Source organism: Grus americana, chromosome 4 (genome assembly GCF_028858705.1).
Source record: "Grus americana isolate bGruAme1 chromosome 4, bGruAme1.mat, whole genome shotgun sequence".
NCBI lineage: Eukaryota > Metazoa > Chordata > Aves > Gruiformes > Gruidae > Grus > Grus americana.
Window position 1 is genome coordinate 43952157 of NC_072855.1, and position 18308 is coordinate 43970464.

General features: G+C 36.6%; 1 protein-coding gene across 1 annotated transcript in view; it reads left to right on the top strand.

Annotated features, from left to right (window-relative positions):
* Positions 1–18308, top strand: part of MARCHF1 (membrane associated ring-CH-type finger 1) — a 243542-nt gene that overhangs the window by 128754 nt on the left and 96480 nt on the right. Inside the window, exon 3 of the mRNA XM_054825517.1 lies at positions 15038–15177. Within this exon, the coding sequence (XP_054681492.1) occupies positions 15076–15177 (102 nt within the window). The 5' untranslated portion in view covers positions 15038–15075. The remainder of the gene's footprint in view (positions 1–15037; positions 15178–18308) is intronic.

Below are 18308 nucleotides of genomic sequence, written 5' to 3' on the forward strand. Positions count from 1 at the left end.
GCAGCTTTTGTTCATTGTGAGTATAGTTATGCTTCACTATTAGCAAACAGTACAGTTAAGCAAACCTATTTCAAATGTTCAAAGCTAATTAAACCATTTTTCTCTTAATCTGAAATTCCTTATTATAAAACAAATGATAAGCATAGTTTATGTATATATTAATGTATGCTTGTTGGAAGCTAGATTTTGCAATATAAATATTTAGATATGCTGGATCTTCAGAATTAGGTTAAGCATATGTCTGAAATTTAGATTTGTGACAACAATAGCTCTGTGACGACTTATTGTACAATGTTTTTATCATTAGCAATGTGTAGTTAATTGACTCTGAATATACGATTAGCTCAAAATCAACTAGAGAGGTTTTTGGTGATAATTGTGGGTTATTTCTGTAAGTAGCTTAGAAATGTTTAAAAGATCCTAATAGATTTCCCTCTAAGAACTGCTGTTTTTAACTAAACAGTGACAAACCAGGATAGAGAAACAACAACAAAGTCAGTGGGGCATAGTTACTGGGAATTAGAGTCTACCTATCTTGCTCGTCACCTACCAAGAAGCCTTGCTTTAGTTCTGGCTAATTGACAAGAAGTGGACAATTGACCTGCTGCTTCTTTTTCAGAAGAATATTTAACATATTTACCTGCTGTTTGGTGAATGAAGGTGAGAAATGAATTACTCTGTACAAATATAGACTGAATGGTGAGTCTAAACTCTTAGCAGGGAGTTTAAACTGATGCCATGCTGGGAATGCTATTGATTGTTCCTGTTAGTTCTTTATCTTGAAAGAAAAAGATTTAAATTTTGGAACCCAGAATTCCCACTACTATATATGAATTCTTTTATTTTTTTAAAATAAAAATTTTATTTCAAATACCTTTCTTCCTAAGAGGAGGGACAAACATGAGTGAATATAAAATATTTCATGTTTTGGCTAGTAGACTATTTAGTAGAACTATTTTGTTCTACTGCTGTGTTTTATACTGTAAACCTGTGACAGCTTTCTGCTGACCTGATAAATTGCCTGGACTGATTAGTGGTTGTCAGTAAAGTATGTCTATATAGTGTTATCTTATAATTTAATTAGATTTAAATAATCAGCATCCCCTGACATTACTGTGGTAACTGTAATGGAGAAGACCCTAATTAGTAAACTGCCATAGTGTTTAAAGGATGCACTTGACATTTTTCTTCTTTTTCTTGATTATTTTACCAGTCCCTGAATGTGAAAAATGTATATTCTAGTACTATATATTTTTTTTTTAGTGTTGCAGGAGTTAGTGGCAAGCAAAGAAAATGTGTAATTTTCTCACTTTTGATACCATGCCTCTTCGTACTTGTACTGAGCTTACATGAAGCAAAACATATTTTAATTCCCAGTGTTGTTTCTATTTCAGATCTTTTTTGATACTCTTGTAATTTTAAGGACTATATGGTGCCTTCTGTAAAACTGTAAAAAGTATTCCTTCTGTAGTAGAGCTCCTGCTCCACTGAAAAGCAAATTTGAGCTGGCACCTTCAGTCTACACTGCCACTCATGTGGGCTTTTTATTTGGTGGGAAAAGAAATTTCTGGGATGAAATTTTGCATATATGATAACAGAAAGAAGTACTTCCTTCTGTCTTATGATGGAACTTTCATTTAAATGTCCTTTGGGGAAAAAAAAAGGGCAAAAATAAAAACTTTGTTTTGCTTGATGATGTGATCTTAGATATCAGGTAGAGTTATATTCTTAGTGCAAATGTATTTTCTATTACAGTGCAGGAAACGTAAGACATAAAATGTGTAATATTAATCTGTATTAACAACAACTGTTAACACTCTAAGCAAACTACAGTCCCATGGGTTGTCAGTAAAGACTTCAGTAAATATGTATGCAGGCAATCAATATATTCCGTGCCTGAGAATAGTCTCTCCCTTCCTGAGGACACTATGTCGTTGCTCTTTGTTGGCACAGATAAATGCGTTGTCATTCTAAACATTCTGGCACATCTCCTCTTCCAGCCTGGGGAGGTCCGGATCCTTCAGAATGTGATATAGCTTCAGCAGGAACACAACATTAACAGGCTGTCCTGCACTTCTTAACTCTACGTAAAGATTTGCAGAGTGGATTAATGAGCCCTTAAACACGCCCATGGAAGTTCAGCTGTAAGAAAGTGCTCAAAGACCACTGTCGTGTTGGGCTATAAGATTCTTCTTCCTGCTGCTTTGCTTTATTGCATGCTCTGTGCACATTTCATTTTCCCATTTTTCACATCACAGATGACTGTGTGTGACCCCCCACTGTTTGAGTACCTTGTTTGCGCTTTTCTATTTGTCTTTCTCTTATTCCTATCCACTTCCACCTGATTATCAGGGGTCTGACCTGGATTTGCTATACCCCAGATATTGCAAAAGCTGAGGCAGGGGCTGGAATCTTCATTTTGTGCTTGAAGTCTTTTAAAGTACTTTCAGTAGCAATAACAAGCCAGCCTGTATGTAGTTATTTTCACCAGCACGTTTCTTTTTTCCCTCAAGACTTCTTGAAATGCTCCTTATTTTTGCGGGTGGCTGGCCTGCAGTTAAATACAACTTTTACTTTCAAAGTTAGTTTCTCTCTGTTTGACTTTCTAAATGGGTGTTAAAATGCAATATAGGCCAACTACGTATATATGTGTTTGCATTCATCTCTGTTTTCCATTATTTTGTGTTTCCTGAGGCAAAGGTGTATACAGAGAAAGGGTCATTAATAGTAAAATAGTAGTAAAAATGGGTTTGTTCAGGTTATATGGATCTGTAGATGTGCTTTTATGAGTGCTTACTTAATTTTGTAATTTTATAAGGTACTGGTTGTAGCAGCTTGCTAGAATTTTGCTGGTGAAATTCTTATTTATTAACTCTTGCAACAAACATTCCTAGTTTAATATATTTTTCTGAAGAGAATAAACCCATTAGTGCTAGAAAGGAGGGATGCTTACTTCAAATGAGAGAGAGCCTTCATGTAGAAATGCTGTGATTAGTCATGTATATATGTGAAAATAAATGGTGTAACAGAGAGCTAGAAATGTCAAAGTACTACAAAATTTAATTAAACCTTAAAAAAATAAAAATGTCTGAATTCAGTCTAAAATGTGTAAATGTCTAAATTAATAAAATCTGAACTTCAGGGAACTGGGCAGCTAAAGAAAGGTTGCATAACCTATGGCCCGGCTCAAGAGGATGTTTTATATAAGAGAAACACTATGTATTTTAGTGATTGGAACAAAAAGTGTACATAGATCGGTGCTGAAAACAGAAGAAGCCAGAGCTGATACATGAAGAGGGAGAAACTTTCACAAAACGGGAAAAAAAGAGTGCATTGTGAAGAAGAGAAGAAACAGCCATCCAGGGCAAGTATTTATGCACAGGAGAGACTCCGTTTCAGTGAATTACATTCATAGAATCATGGACTCATAGAATGGGTTGGAAGGGACCTTAAAGACCATCTAGTTCCAACCCCCCTGCCATGGGCAGGGACACCCTCCACTAGACCAGGTTGCCCAAAGCCCCATCCAACCTGGCCTTGAACACTTCCAGGGATGGGGCATCCACAACTTCTCTGGGCAACCTGTTCCAGTGCCTCACCACCCTCACAGTAAAGAATTTCTTCCTAATATCTAATCTAAATCGACCCTCCTTCAGCTTAAGGCCATTACCCCTTGTCCTGTCACTAGATGCCCTTGTAAACAGTCCCTCACCAGCTTTCTTGTAGGCCCCTTCAGGTACTGGAAGGCTGCTATAAGGTCTCCCCAGAGCCTTCTCTTCTCCAGGCTGAACAATCCCAGCTCTCTCAGCCTGTCCTCATAGGAGAAGATTGCCTGTCATGGCTGTGGAAGGTTTGGTTCCAGATCTTGTTGAATCAAAAACATGGTTACCCTTGAGAAGGAATTCAGTGCAGGTCATCAATGGTATAAAGTATCTTTGTAAAGCTAAGGCTTGTCTCTTATGCCTCAGCTGTAGAAGGGAGAGAATAGCACGTTCATCTCACGGAGATGATGAGAAAACAAATCATTCAAAATTACAGGATGCTCTGGTATCATGTGGCACAGGCACACTGAATACATGAAGATAACACATTAAATGACACTGCAGAGCTACTCAAGTTAGCACTGAGCTTATCTGAGAAGCCGTGTGACTGCTTAAGGAGGTCTCATGCCACTATGCAATAGTTCTTGTGAGGGCAAGGCTTAGGGATTAGCCATGGAGCCGCTCTTTGGTACAGCGGTTAAACAGCTTTTGGAACGGGACCTTTTTAGAGAACTGCACTGTGTTACATAGCTGTGCCAGGTCACACCCCCACAACTGCCACGGGCACCTCTGCACCGCGCTATACTGTGTACTGTTGTCTCAACTTCAGCACCAGTGTTCAGTATAGCCTAAAAGAAAGCGGTATGGGTAGCAGCAAAGTCAGAGAAGGTTGTAACTGCAAGATGACAAGCTTCAGGGGATTGTCAGAGGCCGAGATCAAACCTTCTGGGTGGCACAGGAGGACACGTTGCTGCCTGAGCTGCTGCACCACAGCCTTGGCAGAGTTGTAAATCTTTGTGTGCTCACCCCGTCGCTAAAGGGAGCCGGGGAGCAATGCTGTGCCATCAAGCATTGTGTTGGTCTTCTGTATGCTCCAGGTTGATGACGTCACGTTTTGTCTGTACCCTTGCTGATGTCTACTTTCTTTGTGGTTCTTTGGAAATACTTGCAAGAGGGTGGATACCTGTTTTGTACTTGGTGTTATTTTGAAATAGAGGACAGAAACTGATGCTGTGCTTAGTTTTACACTTTAATTAGCAAACACAACAAATAATACCACATCTTTGATTTTTTTTTTTTAATGGTTTGTGAAGAATGGCGTATTATAGATGCGATGTGCACATGATCTGCGTGAATCTTAGCTCACTGGCAGCCACAAGTGTTGTGGTGACAAGAACTACGTGTCCTGTATTGTTTGCATCTCAGGAAAAAAGCAAAAATCAATATTCTCAATGGAAAATAATTAGTAAATCTCTACAGTCTGTTATTATAATGTTTTTATTTTTGTTCAGCTGTCAGTACCGTTAGTATGTGCCCTCATATTCTGTTAGATACTTTTATAAAGCATTGTTGTTTGGTTTCTGGCTACGTTTAGCTTATTTTTATTTTTAATAAATAATATTTGTAAGGAATTTGTTCCTTATTAGTGAGCAATATGGTCATATCCACCAATACAAATTTTTAGGTATCCTGTGACTGATGAATAGTCATGAGATAGTTTATGTGAATACTAGTTGACAGAAAATTCAGAGTCACCTCTGGAAACTGAGGTACAGCTATTTTCTTGTTGACAGCTATAGACTTGGAATTAGTTAAAGGTGGTGAAATTTGATATTCTGTTGGAAGGTACTTGTTAAAACACTTGTGTGCATTATAATAAGGAAAATTCTGCTAAATATTTTGAAGAAGGCTTATGTTGTCATGAAGGATTAAGTGGGTGTACTACCTAATAAATTGATATAAGAGCCAGATTATGTTTAATGAAAACTTGTAACAGGACCGCTGAAGGCAGAAAATTTGGATTGCTTTTTAGGAAAGGTTAAATAAGTCCATTAAACAGTTGTTACCACTAAACTAACTGAAATCTAATATTGCAAGTAATCCTTTTTCATACACACACCCCCCACACCCCCCACTTCTGAACTATATTATGAAGATCATGACTTAAGATCTGGCCTCTGCTAGGAGGAAATCATGACAGATGGCTTATTCAGGGTTTTTCAGGATAAACGGATTCTGGTTATTTAAGTTATAAATAATTACTGGCCTACTGGCCTAATGCTGCAGTTACTGGTAACAGCTTAAATAGTGTCTTGCATAAGTAGAGTGTATGTTAACCTAAAAGCTAATAATTATGTGAATAAACTTTTGAATAGTGTTACTGTGATAATTTTCAACTGCAATTTCCAGAAAACAAATACAAAAGTTGGCATTAGAAGTGAATGCGTAGGTACAGAAGTATGACTCAAATAGCTGAAATAATACTTTATTCAAATGGTGTTCTCATTAGATAACAATAATTATGGTGGCGTAATTATTGGAAGCAATTATTCTTGTCACTCTGGCTGCGGTCAAAAAGTAAATCAGGAAATACTTGGAGAAATTAAGTAGGGGGAAAAAAAAGTAGGATTATGTAGCCCTTCTAGTTTTTATGTTTGTAGCTTAGTGACGTCAATAGAAATGTTTTGCTGAATAGATAATAAATCTGGACAGGTGCCAGAAGATTGGGTAAATATCAGTATGGCACTCTAAACTGAAATTAGTGAGATTCTTAAGAGTGTCTTCAAATAGTTTCAAATGAAGCCTGAACCTAATTTATTATAGGACTTTGTAAAAAATGAGGCAAAATGTAAAAACCTAATTAATATTAAAGAAATTTAATTTTAAAGTGCTAACCTACTACTCACCATTTGATAAGCATTTATTTAATGATAGTGCTTTTATACTATGGTTGTTTGGGAAATAAAGCACAAAGAGTCAAAGCCAATAATCAAACATACTTTTACATAAACCACTTATTTAAGCACTGTGAATTAAAAAAAAAAATCTGCAATAATGTACAACCACATTCTGTCTCATCCTAAAAGTTCAGCAGAGAATACATGCAGAAAATATGCCGGGTGTAATGGACTTAATTATTGTTCTCAAGTTTTTAGGGGAAAAAAAAAAAAAGTTTTTGTTTCATCTTGTTTCTGTATACCGAATGTACCTACTGGAACAGGTGAGAATTTCACAGAAGTGTTTCTGTTAATTTAGTTGGGGCGCAGTGATCGTTTTCCTGTCATTCTGATGTTACTCGCTCTAAAACAGATTCTGAAAACTATCTGAAATTAGGTAATAAAAATTTAAGACACTAGCAAAGATAAAGTAGCAGTGGCCTGCTCATGGAGCCTGTCCTGCAACAGAGTTGTTGCAGGCAGCATTTTGAAGAGCTACAGTACCTGAGCAACAGGATATGCCTCTGTTCCAGCACGGGTGACCACCGTCTGGTGTAGGTGCTGGGTAACAGACCTGTCCCGCGAGCGCTATCCGCACTGCTCGCAAACACCAGGTTTCTCTGTTTAGCGTTGTCAGAGGAGGATGGTTTATGACTGCACAGAACATTGTATTTGACAGAAGAACTTCTGTTAAAAATACTTCTGTGACAAGGAGGAGATACTTCTGTTGGACCAAGCATGGTCTTAGCACGCTTTGGCACGTGTATTGCTGGTACTTCAATGAAATGTGATTTAATGTGATTTTCCCCTTTGTTCTTAAATTCTCATTTAAATTCAGTATTAATTATCCATGCTTTGAAACAGGGGTGTTCAGTGGTTAAATTATGTCTTTCAGACATCTAACCTTTATTGGATTAAAAAAAAGCTACTTCTGTCTTCATCTTCATATTTTACTTCAATAGCAAGCTCTGCCTGATTGAAAGTGGGGTTTATCTTACACCATAAATATCCCCTTCTCCTTTAAATAAACCATATAAGAACAAGGAAAAGCTTTGTGAGAGAGACTTTTCCTTTTACATAGGCAGAACAAAGTCCATTAAAGACTTACTTTACCTGCTTATGCTCTGTGAATTTGGATAACTGCAGGCATAACTTTGAGTTAGTTAATGCTTTACCTTCTTGTGGATTTTTTGCATGTTAGGCTTTCTGCTATTTCTATGGCTTCCCGAAGAATTTCCATCTGCCAAGTGTTCAGTATGGTTTTAACATGTGCACTTACCAGTCATGCCTTTATTGTTGATTGAAGCTTTGGTTTAAGCTACTTGGCAATCGTGTATGGTAAAATACATGCAAAGTCGCAAAACAAAAACATATGCTTTGTTCTTATTCTCAGATCTATGTTTGTTTCACGACTGTTCTCCTTTCTACCTGGGAGTCTGATGCATCTGGAATTTACATGGAGAGGTCCCAAGGGAGGGATTAGGCACCCTTTTGTCACTCACCTGTAGGCAGGAGCACATACTGTTGCATTGCTTTTGAAAGCTCTGAGGACAATTCCATGGAGGCATCAAACCTTGGATGAGCAAAGCATTCCCAAGAAGAGTAGCTGTGATACTAAGAGCAAGAAGATTTTAGAAAACAAAGTCATATTTGACTTATTAGAATAGTTTGGAAAAAAAAAATTAGAATTAAAATCTGCATAGACAAATACGAATTTGGCAGTATCTACGTGTGTAAAGGTTATTTTTAAAAAATATTAAATCACTAGCCATAATTATACGTTTCTCCTTCTAATTTTTCAACATTTTCTTCTTCCAGTCTTTACAAATGCAGAGGTAGAATTGCAATGCTGAAAATTTACCATGGGGAAAAAAAAACTTGTCATGGTTTCTCTGAAGAGCCTTGAGTGATTTAAAATTGCTTTCTGCTTTACACAAGAGATACTTTTCATTGGGAAAAAGAAAAAAAAAAGTTAAAAAAAAAAAAGTGTGACTATAAAGACAAAGATACCCACATATCTTATGTCTTTAGTAACCCAAAAGACTATTTTCTTTGAAAGCTTGCAAAGATTTCTTGTCGCTCTTTGCATGTATTGGTTATGGAGTGGTAAGACAAAGCAATGTTAGCTACAATAATTTTTGTACTGGTCGTCTTAAACGGATTTATTTTCAATGATTAAATTGTTATAAGAAATGAGTGCAGTTTGGATCGTTAGTTATGACAAAAAGGAATAAAAGTCTTGAAGGCTAAGGACAATTTAGAATACGTATTGGCAGTGTAACAGAAAAGAACAAAACATAGGCTGGCTTTAGGTGGAAGTAAGGATATGGTTAATTAAGGTACAGGAGCATCAGAATAGCCACTTTATAGTCTCTGAAAATTGATTGGATAATATAATTAGTAATTTAAGAGGATACTATAGTTGACACTTTGCAAGCTTAAATAAACAATTGAAGCAAGTTCTACAAAACTTAATTATAATAAAACTTTTAATACTCTAAAGAGGGATGCTGATACTGTGGTTATATTTTTAAAGAGCTGCTGAAGTGACATATTTGGTAAACATAACTAAGTTAAATGACAACTCCGTTTCGTCTTTACAGCTAGGGAAATACGTTTACTTGTGCATAATTGGGTTTGCTCTTCAAGTAATGCCCTAGAAGCCATTCTGAAATCAGTGATTAAGAAATAGGAGAACATGTTTGCATTCAGATTCTTACATCCGCTTAATGCAGAGGTATTTGAGTGTGTATGTCCAGTAGCTGTACAAGAAAACTGGTACTGTTAGAGGCTTGATTGGTCCCATCATTCTAGGTGTCATCTGAGTAATGTGTGGACATGTGTGCTTGTTTTCTGTTGGTCTCTGCATTATTTTTTTTTAATGAGCCTAGTAGATTAGGTATATATTTTAGCTAATTGCTGCAAGTATCGGTCAGAAAGATAACATTTTACTAGCTTGATGGCCTTTCAAGCTACTGACATTGCAAGTTATATCAAATAAATGCTGGACTCTCAAAATTATTCCTCTGTTTGGAGGGGCAGATGGTACTCAGCACATCTGATGAAAAAAAAAGTTTTTACGAATAGTTACCACGTTTGTTATGTGGAAACTAATTTTTTTCCCCTAGACTTTTTTTTTAATACAAAGGTAATTTTCAAACTTGAGTTTGAGCTTCTTATTTGTAAAAATAGACATTTAGAGTCATTATGCTGTTATGCTATGGCTACACTGAATTGTCCTTGTGAGATACAGCAGTCATAGGATAATATTGACTAGCTGGTTGAGAAAAGCCTATGGTTCACTTGTGAAACAAAAATAGCACAAGCTATCAGAGCTTTCTAGTGCATCCAACCCATGAATTTATGTTTGTATTGAAATTAGAATAATTGATTGGAAGTCACAGCTTGATAAGACTCAGACAAGAGATATACAAAGAACAACAGGGACTGTATTTCTCTTACCGGAGCTCAGCAATTGAAGGCTATTTGCATTTCAGTATTCCTGCAGCTCTACTCCTGGAATATTTTGATGATCTGCCAAGTCATGCAGTGTGTTTAGTTGCTGGACAAATAGCATCACTTTGATTGCGGTTGGGAATCTCCGAACACAGAGAACAAAACTATTTAGCTTAGATAAAGAACAGTATGTTTTGTGTTCAGTTTCCTGCTGTTCTATGGTAGCTGTTAGATCCTCGTAAGGACTGAAAAAGCATAACCTTCTCGTGTACTTCATCTTAATTCGGCCTTTGTCGAGGCCTTTGTTACCTGAATCTAATTATGTTCCTGAATTAAGCTTGCCAATTCTTTTCTTGTGCTAGATTAATTAACTTTTTTTGGCGACATTATGCTTTTATTTCATATAACTGGCTACTTTTTAATACATCATCCTTAACTAAACCCCTATTCATTTAGTATTAATATTGTGCAAGATGTACTCGAATCTATAATTCTGTATGTCCCTTTGCTTGGCTAAATTGTAAGTAAAAATTGTCTGCCCTGAAAAAGTATTAAAAAGTAATTCTTTTATTTTTAAACAAACGTATAGGGGATGAATTAAGATTTATTTTTTTTTCCAGGCAATTTATTTGAGGTGGTGGTTCTTAAGTTGTATGAGGAAGCGCAAGGTCCTCCTTTCAGTCATGATCTGTACAGTGGTAGTCATCATTTTGATTCCTCAGGACAAAAGAGAACTGCAAATGTTCCAAAAGGAACAGAATAGGGCTGTAGATATAATCAGATGATTCCCCGTCTTCACAGATACAGGCAGTATAGCAAGGATTGATTCATCACTTACTGAGGGGTGATGGTGGTGTTACTCTTTGGAATGGTCTCCTTGCAGATCCTTGGAGGGCTGGTTCGCAGGTAGATGGCAGGCACTGATCTTGGGCATCCACTCTTCGCTACACCTGTGGCTCAGGTAGACTCTGTGGAGCTCTAAACTAACATTTTTTTTAAAAGGCTGTGAAACTTTGAGAATCTAGACTTCTTGCCAGCTGACAATATAGAGAATCTTCTGCAAACTGGTGAAATGCCATATACCTATCTCGACTGTGTAGAAACTCATAATGTAATGACTTCAAGTAGTTACCTTTGTCATACTGAACTACAGCTGTTGCCCGGGGTTTATGGTTCTTTGTCAGTTCTAAGTACCGGGAGTATCCAGCTGTGCAGAGTCATTTGGTAGAATATTCCCTAGGCTAAGTTATTTTTTCACTTGATCTGTGATCAAACTCAAACTGCGCAGTGTAACATGTTGTATGCTTATATGCGATGTGTAGAGTTGTATTCTCAGGTTGAATTGGCTTATAGCCACCCCAAGTGTGAGGACTACATGACTCTAGGGATGGTGGAGTTTACATTACTTCTCTACACTAAACACGTCTCTGGAAGAATTCACTGTACACCGAAACATGCAGCAATATAAGTTCATTTCTGCTAACAGTTTACCTGAAAATTTGGTAGACAATCAGAAACAAAGAAAGTAGCCTGACACATAAAGCTATATTAATTAAAATACAAGCCTAAAATAATGATAATAATTCATCAGAAGTAATAAAAGATTAAAAAGGGTCTTCAGTGAAGACCTGAAGCTTTCACTCTTAATAAGTGATCAAGAGTGTGATGGTTCAAAAGGAAGCTTCAGCTAACTACTCCTGTCAGCAGCAGCTTTATCAGTAGGTGTAGCAGATTTTAATCTGACCTTAGAGCTCTAGGAACTTGGGAACCATGTATTTTATTCCTAGGGTATCTTTTCAGTCACTTACCTTAAATATACTAGGTTAATTTTACTGCCTTTGCAAAAACAAGTTTTTGTTTGTTTCTCAGTCCAGAGAAAGAAGTGTAAGAATGACCATTTAAAGGTTGGCTTTTGATGGGGGGGTGGGTGTATTAGTAGTAGGAAGATTGGATATTCTTGTCGAATCTTGGGAGAATGGGCAGGAAGTTTTCCATCTGAACAGTGTTCTAGAGAGAAGTATCTTTTAAATAATGATTGAAATATTCTTTTAAAATCAGAGTGAAGACTTTCTAAAAAGGTGGGGTTTTGTGGTTTGTTTTGTTTTTTTTTTTCTCAAGTTCGTATTCTTCAGGAAAGAACCAAATCAGTAAAGAGCTCCCAAGCAGTGAGCTGCACCAGCTGAACGTGTAGCCACCTACTTCATGGTGTGCATTCAGAGGAACAGTGAAGTCTGGGATCTTTTCAGACATAGCAAGCCCATTCCTCTGGGCTGTGATCTTTATACAGTACTCCTCTGGGAGAGACTTCAAAAAATTATTACCTTTATTCCAAAGACACATTTTGTGGGGTTTTTAATTTTTTTTATGATTTTTTTTCTCTAGCCAGCATTAATCTCTAGTTTCCAGGCATCTGCACAAAAAATGCACAACCACTCACTGATCATGGGAGAATGCACTTCAGCAACGGTAACAAATGAAATCTGCCCATAAGTCCCGTGTGTAGTAAAACATTTTACTAACGAGTTACTGACTGATTTTACCAAAATAGAGAACCACTTCCCCAGAGCTGTTTTTCTATCCATGAAAGTTCAAGTGGCATGAAAGATTGGCTCAACGTCTTTTCTACAAACTTCACTTGTTAGGCATAAAGCAAGCAGTACCTCTTTGCCCAGCCCCAAGTGCAATCATAAAGAGAGCAGTGGCAGCTCATCCTTTTCCACCTCGTTCGATAGAGTTGACCGGTGTCATACCTGATACAGCTCCCCTCCTCTGCTCGTAAGCTCTGCTTACGAGACAATGTGCGAGGAACCACTGTGACGGGTTCCAGAGCAGCAGAAAGAAATGGTTTGCCTCATTTTGAAAAGTCTAAGCAGTACTGAAATACTTTCTGCTTGAAATTTTGAATTAAAAACAGGAAATTCCAGAGACGCTAGAATAGTTTTGAAAACACATTTCACTTTCTCAGAAGATTTTGTGTGCTCCTGTTGAAAAAGCAAGGGGGATGGGGACTAATTTAATTAGAAGTCAGGCTACACTGTTATTTAAGTCCTGTTTAGTTGATAAATAGCATTTCAGCACATGATATAGAAATTACCTAGAAATTGCAATAGATGCTTGAGAAAACCCCAGAAATTCTGATTGGTTTTCTCATATTAAGCGCTTATCTTCCCAAGTTCCAGAGGAGGACATGTGCATGTGCTTGTCCTTGTGATACTTTTTTTGATTATCCCATTTTACTTATAAGTACTTCATGATATGTTGAATATAGAATGAAAAGCATTTAAAACATAGCTGAACATAGATTCATTTTTTTGCATCCATCCACATGTTGCTTAAATGCACAAACTGTTCACTGGTACTTCCTTTACTCTTAAAAACAGCCGGTTTGATACATAAAGTTCTGCTAGTTGCATTCACAAAACTAAGGAAAGCAAACAGTCTTGTAGGGCTTGCAAGACAGTGGATGCTCTGATCCAGTCAAAATCATAACTGCTGCGAAGTCGGTGACGATGAGTTTAGTCGGTGCTTCAGTAGGATTTCTCCTCGTGAAGCCTTTGCTGGGTTGTATTCATGCCCTGGAGGACCGAGATCTTGTAAGTCTACAGCTGAAATCTTTTCCAATGGAGAAATGGATTTGACTCCGCAGACAGTCAACAGGCTGCGTGGCAGAATTCCTGTTGCTAATGCTTTGCTGGCATATATATTTATCTCATGTTAAGATTTCAAGAGACTGAAAAATTAAAAAGAATCAGTTCACCTGTATAGTCACTCATCTAATAATCTCCAGTGCAATAAAGCTAAGGCTAGTTTCAATTTATTCCTTACTATCAGTTCCGTGAGGTCGTGTGGAGAAATACGGCTTTGTGCATTTCATACTTTGAAAATTATATATTGATGGTAAGTGTGGAAGCGGTAGAGCTGTAGTTATTCAAGAAGGGGCTGTAGTTTGTCAGAATCGGAACCTGGGCAGATGAAAGCCTGCTGTAAACGCAAGCGTGTCTTGTGCACTGCATGCAGATGTATTGCAGAAAAAAAATGAACCTACTTTACAAGTACATAATGTTCAATGACATTAAATAGGTGCTACTTTACCATGTAAGGTCTTTAGCATTATTGTATGTATGTTCCAGATCTATTCAGTCTAGTGCTAACCTCATTTGGAGTACTAGGCCCGCAGTCTGGTGGGTTTATCTTTTTGTTTATTATGTTTCATGATGTTACAGAATAACATGCTTTCATATAAAAAATGTTGCAAACAACCAGATTATAAATTGCTTCAGATGTTGCTGAGAAAAAAATTGCTCGAAGTTACTTGTTGCAATTAATTAGCAAAGTTTTGCACTGAACACCTGCCTTACCTATTTCAACTAGGAAAAGTAGATTTTTGAAATTTTGAAAATACTTTTGAAGATCTCTTGCACTTAAAAACCCCTCCTTACTAGTACTGTATTTCCAGAATGTGTTAGTGTTACTTAAAAGGTATTTTGTTACTGTTACAAACTAATAATAATTTCACGTGCAACTTAGAGTTGGCACGTAGCATTTATTGCTGGTGTGTGTACGTTACTCTTTCTATTTACTATACATCCTAGTGTAACACTTCCAGACAAGCCAGGTATTCTGGTGTGTGTGGGCATGAGTACGTGTTTGTGTGTTTTCACGCTGTTGATTTGTCTTTAATGTCTGCTACTGCTTTAGGGCTATTTCCAGTTGTTTCAGGCAATGTGGGGTATTGTGTCCAAATCTTACGTGGTTTTAGGAATGGTGCTAGTCACAGTTACTTTGTAATAAAATTCCTTTAAAATAACACGTTTTTAATTAAAGTGACAACTTAAGAAAGATTTACCATGGAGAGAAGGCACTGAATTTGCTGACACTGAAATAGTATTAATGCATGTAAGGTGTGCTGAAAGTGCATAATTGTTTTCTAACCTGCGTGGCATAACCCTTCCGAGTACTTTAAAGAAAAATGTTCTTCTAAAAATACGTTTATTAGCTTGTTTAGCTATAACTTAAAAAGCTGTTTTTAAAGGCATGCATCCAGAGACATGCACGCAATAAATTCAAAGTGTCAATGTTTCAGGGAATCTAAATTATTTTCAGAATTTCAGAAATTGAGAAGGGATAAGTGGAAGGAGAAAATGTTGGGCTGGTGCCAAGCGATAGCTCGTAACCCTCACAGACTTCCAAACAGCACAAGAACACCCGAGGTCTCAGGTGATGCTTCACATAACTCTACTTTGGTGAGTGAAAAGTTACGTTTCATGATGGTGGCATGCTGAGATGTACTTCAGAGGTGTTAAATTTATTTTAAAAACGTAGTGTTTGTCATTGATTGCATTGCCTCAGTGTGTGAAACCCTTTTACATTTTTGCTATTTACTCTTTCCATTTGCTATTTTTTCATCTTTTATGTTATGCATGGTCTGTTCTGACTTGCATGCTATGTCTATAAATCAACATTGAAGTTTTGTGACTGGTGAAGTCTTTAAGCAGGAAATGTCTTAATATGGATTACTTTTACATTCTTTGTGATCTTAATCAATGCAGTGGCATTTGGGCCCTGATGAATACAGCGGGATATTGTCTAAAGGTAGCTTGTTTGCTCTTTGCTCCTGCCTGTAACAGGACCAAAGTATAGTATGTCTGCACTTGTGTTAGACAGCTGGATTTTAAAATTACCTTCATATATTTAACATGATGCTGCAAGAGGAGGTTGGGTTTCTGCATGCAAAGCTATTGATAGTAGATATTCAGGCCATGTAAAGTATACAATTTACATAGTGGACTTGTCATGAATTGTATGAAGTTGAATAAAGTGACTCATTGACAAGAATTTTAATCCTGCAGTTTTTGCTCACTCAAATAAATCCATTTACATCAGTAGACCTCCCCAGGTGAGTAAGAACTCATACTTGAATGTAAAGGCTTCAGACTGCCCTGCATGTAAGAGCAAAAATTGTCGATGTACTTGTTTTTCTTCAACTGTATTGATGTGTTCAGATGACAGCAAAACTGATTATTTGAAACATATTCAGTTAAATATGCCTGGTCCAATTTCAATATTAAGTTTAAAATAGGCACAACATTTTCCTGTCCTAAGAAGCACGAGGTATCAGGAAGTACTGCCCTCCAGTTGTTGAAACATGGACATGAGGACATCTAAGCAGAAAGGTGAATAATTATTTATAACCACTGACAAAATGTGGTATTCCAAAGAGTGTGAAGAGACTTATAAATTAAGAGGCAGCGGTCTGTTTGAAAGTTGTTGAAGTTCTGGTAAAAAAAAGCTCCTACTTAATGTGCCAAAATTATCTTGTTCAATGGTAGATTTTATAGAATGTAAGTTTCTACTAAGGAGGAGAACACAAAAAGGCAGCACTTAAAATTGCAAGTTTTATAGTTTACTTAATAACCTAGATTATTATTATTATAGCTCATTTTCATCTGTAATTCTTTTCTTTCAGAGAAATACAAGGAAATTAAAAAGCAATGAGTCATGAAATAAGAAACTTCAAGTATATTATCCCCATATTTAATTACTATTAGTATTATTATGACTATTTTCTTTTTAAATTTTATTTAATTAATAGTAATGTTTAGATATTCCTAGTAATAGGTGGTAGCTATTAAGGAATTTAAATGTGTGGAAACTTGCATATTTTGATTTCTGCTTGACTGCTAGTCAACGTTTAATTCAGTTTGATATTCCAGAGATAAGCATTCCAATCTACCAGATGGGATTTAGAAATGATGAACTGGGAATACAGTTCATAACAGTTGAATCAGTAGAGTTAGCATGTTTTAACCTTATTAATATTAAAACTTGATCAAAAATAAGTTTGCGTGAAACTATATAGACTGCCGCTTAGTTGATGAAGAGCGTAAGAAAGCCAGAGATACAAACAACTGGGGAAGATATTGTGTGTCCTTTAATGTCGTGGTTGGCTATAGAACAATAATCTTCACAACCGGAAATGAAGCAATAATACCTCGTGAGGCTTGTCAAGCTTTCCTCTTCATTTTCTTCGCTTCCCGCCCTCTCAACCGTTACTCTTTCTATCCATCGCTTCTGAAGAAATGACATTCGGTATAAGCTTTTGCTGGGAGTGTCTTTCCAACTTGTGGGCTGTAGGCTGAAAATCCTTGTTTTTCTTATGAACATTTTTAAACTGAACTCTTGTTTCAAAATCTTGATTTTGCTTAGCAGTCTTAGCCTTTCAATGTTGAAAAATTTTCCATCTGGTCTTGAGTGAAGATAGACTTTAGCACTGAAAAATGAAAAATAATGAAACAGCAGAAAGTAAAAATATAATAAATTAATTTGTTGTAAGTGTACAAAGCCACTTCCGATGACCTATGCAAGTCCCTTCTTTCTGAATTAACCATTTTTCAGGGCATTGCAGCTCTTCTGTGGACCTGGTTCCCTTAGTAGGAGTTTATTTGGTCTGTCTTCGAGCACAGTTACGGTAGGAAGGCACAGCCCTTTGCTTCCTTGGACTGTAGGTGGCAAGGCTGGGTTTGGTGGGAAGCAAACTGGAATGTACGCTGCATCTTTTTTTTCACCTCGGCCGTACGCCTTTTGTGTACACTTCTGATTCAGCAGACTGTCGTCTGTATTTCAGAATTTCAGCTAAGGCTTTTCAAAAGAAACTTTCCTTTCCATTTAAAAATAACCCCCCCAAAGTGATCATTTCACAATGATACTTCCCCAAAGGGGAATGACCTGAAAATTGCAAGTACATCGTATTAATTTTTTATGAAAAGAAATATTTTTCTCTCTTACTGAAAGAAAGAAGGAAGCTTGTGGAGTAGGAAGCAGGTTATGATCATTAACAAATTGCTTTTTTCATTAAGCAAGTAAATGGAATACTGAACAGCAGCGCAGGAAAAACTAAAAAAGAAATTAGCTCATGAAAACACTGAAATAAAGAGTTTAATAGAATCAGTTATGCCATTTAATTTTGTTTGATTTTAAGAGTTTAGCTTCATCCAAATCAAATAAATTCTGAAATATTTCAGCAAAACTGAACTAAATATTCTTTGAAACATTTTTCCATTATTATTTTCAACTTAATTATAATATTATTCCCAGGCTTTATCACCTTAGTCTACTTTACTTGAAGATTAAAGCCTTTGTGCTCAATTTTAGTGGAACTCTAGCTTCTTGGTTCTGAGCATACATCAAAATTTTGAGTCATTCTATAATCAAAGGAGGCATAACTTCTCAAAAAAATATTAATATTACAATTTTGTTGGATTTGGGGGTATGTACTGATAATTTTAGATTCATAGGGAGTAGACCTAATTTTTTTTTTCCATACTCAAAACAATTTCATATAGTCCATTAACTTGGCGTAGTGGGATATAAGCCT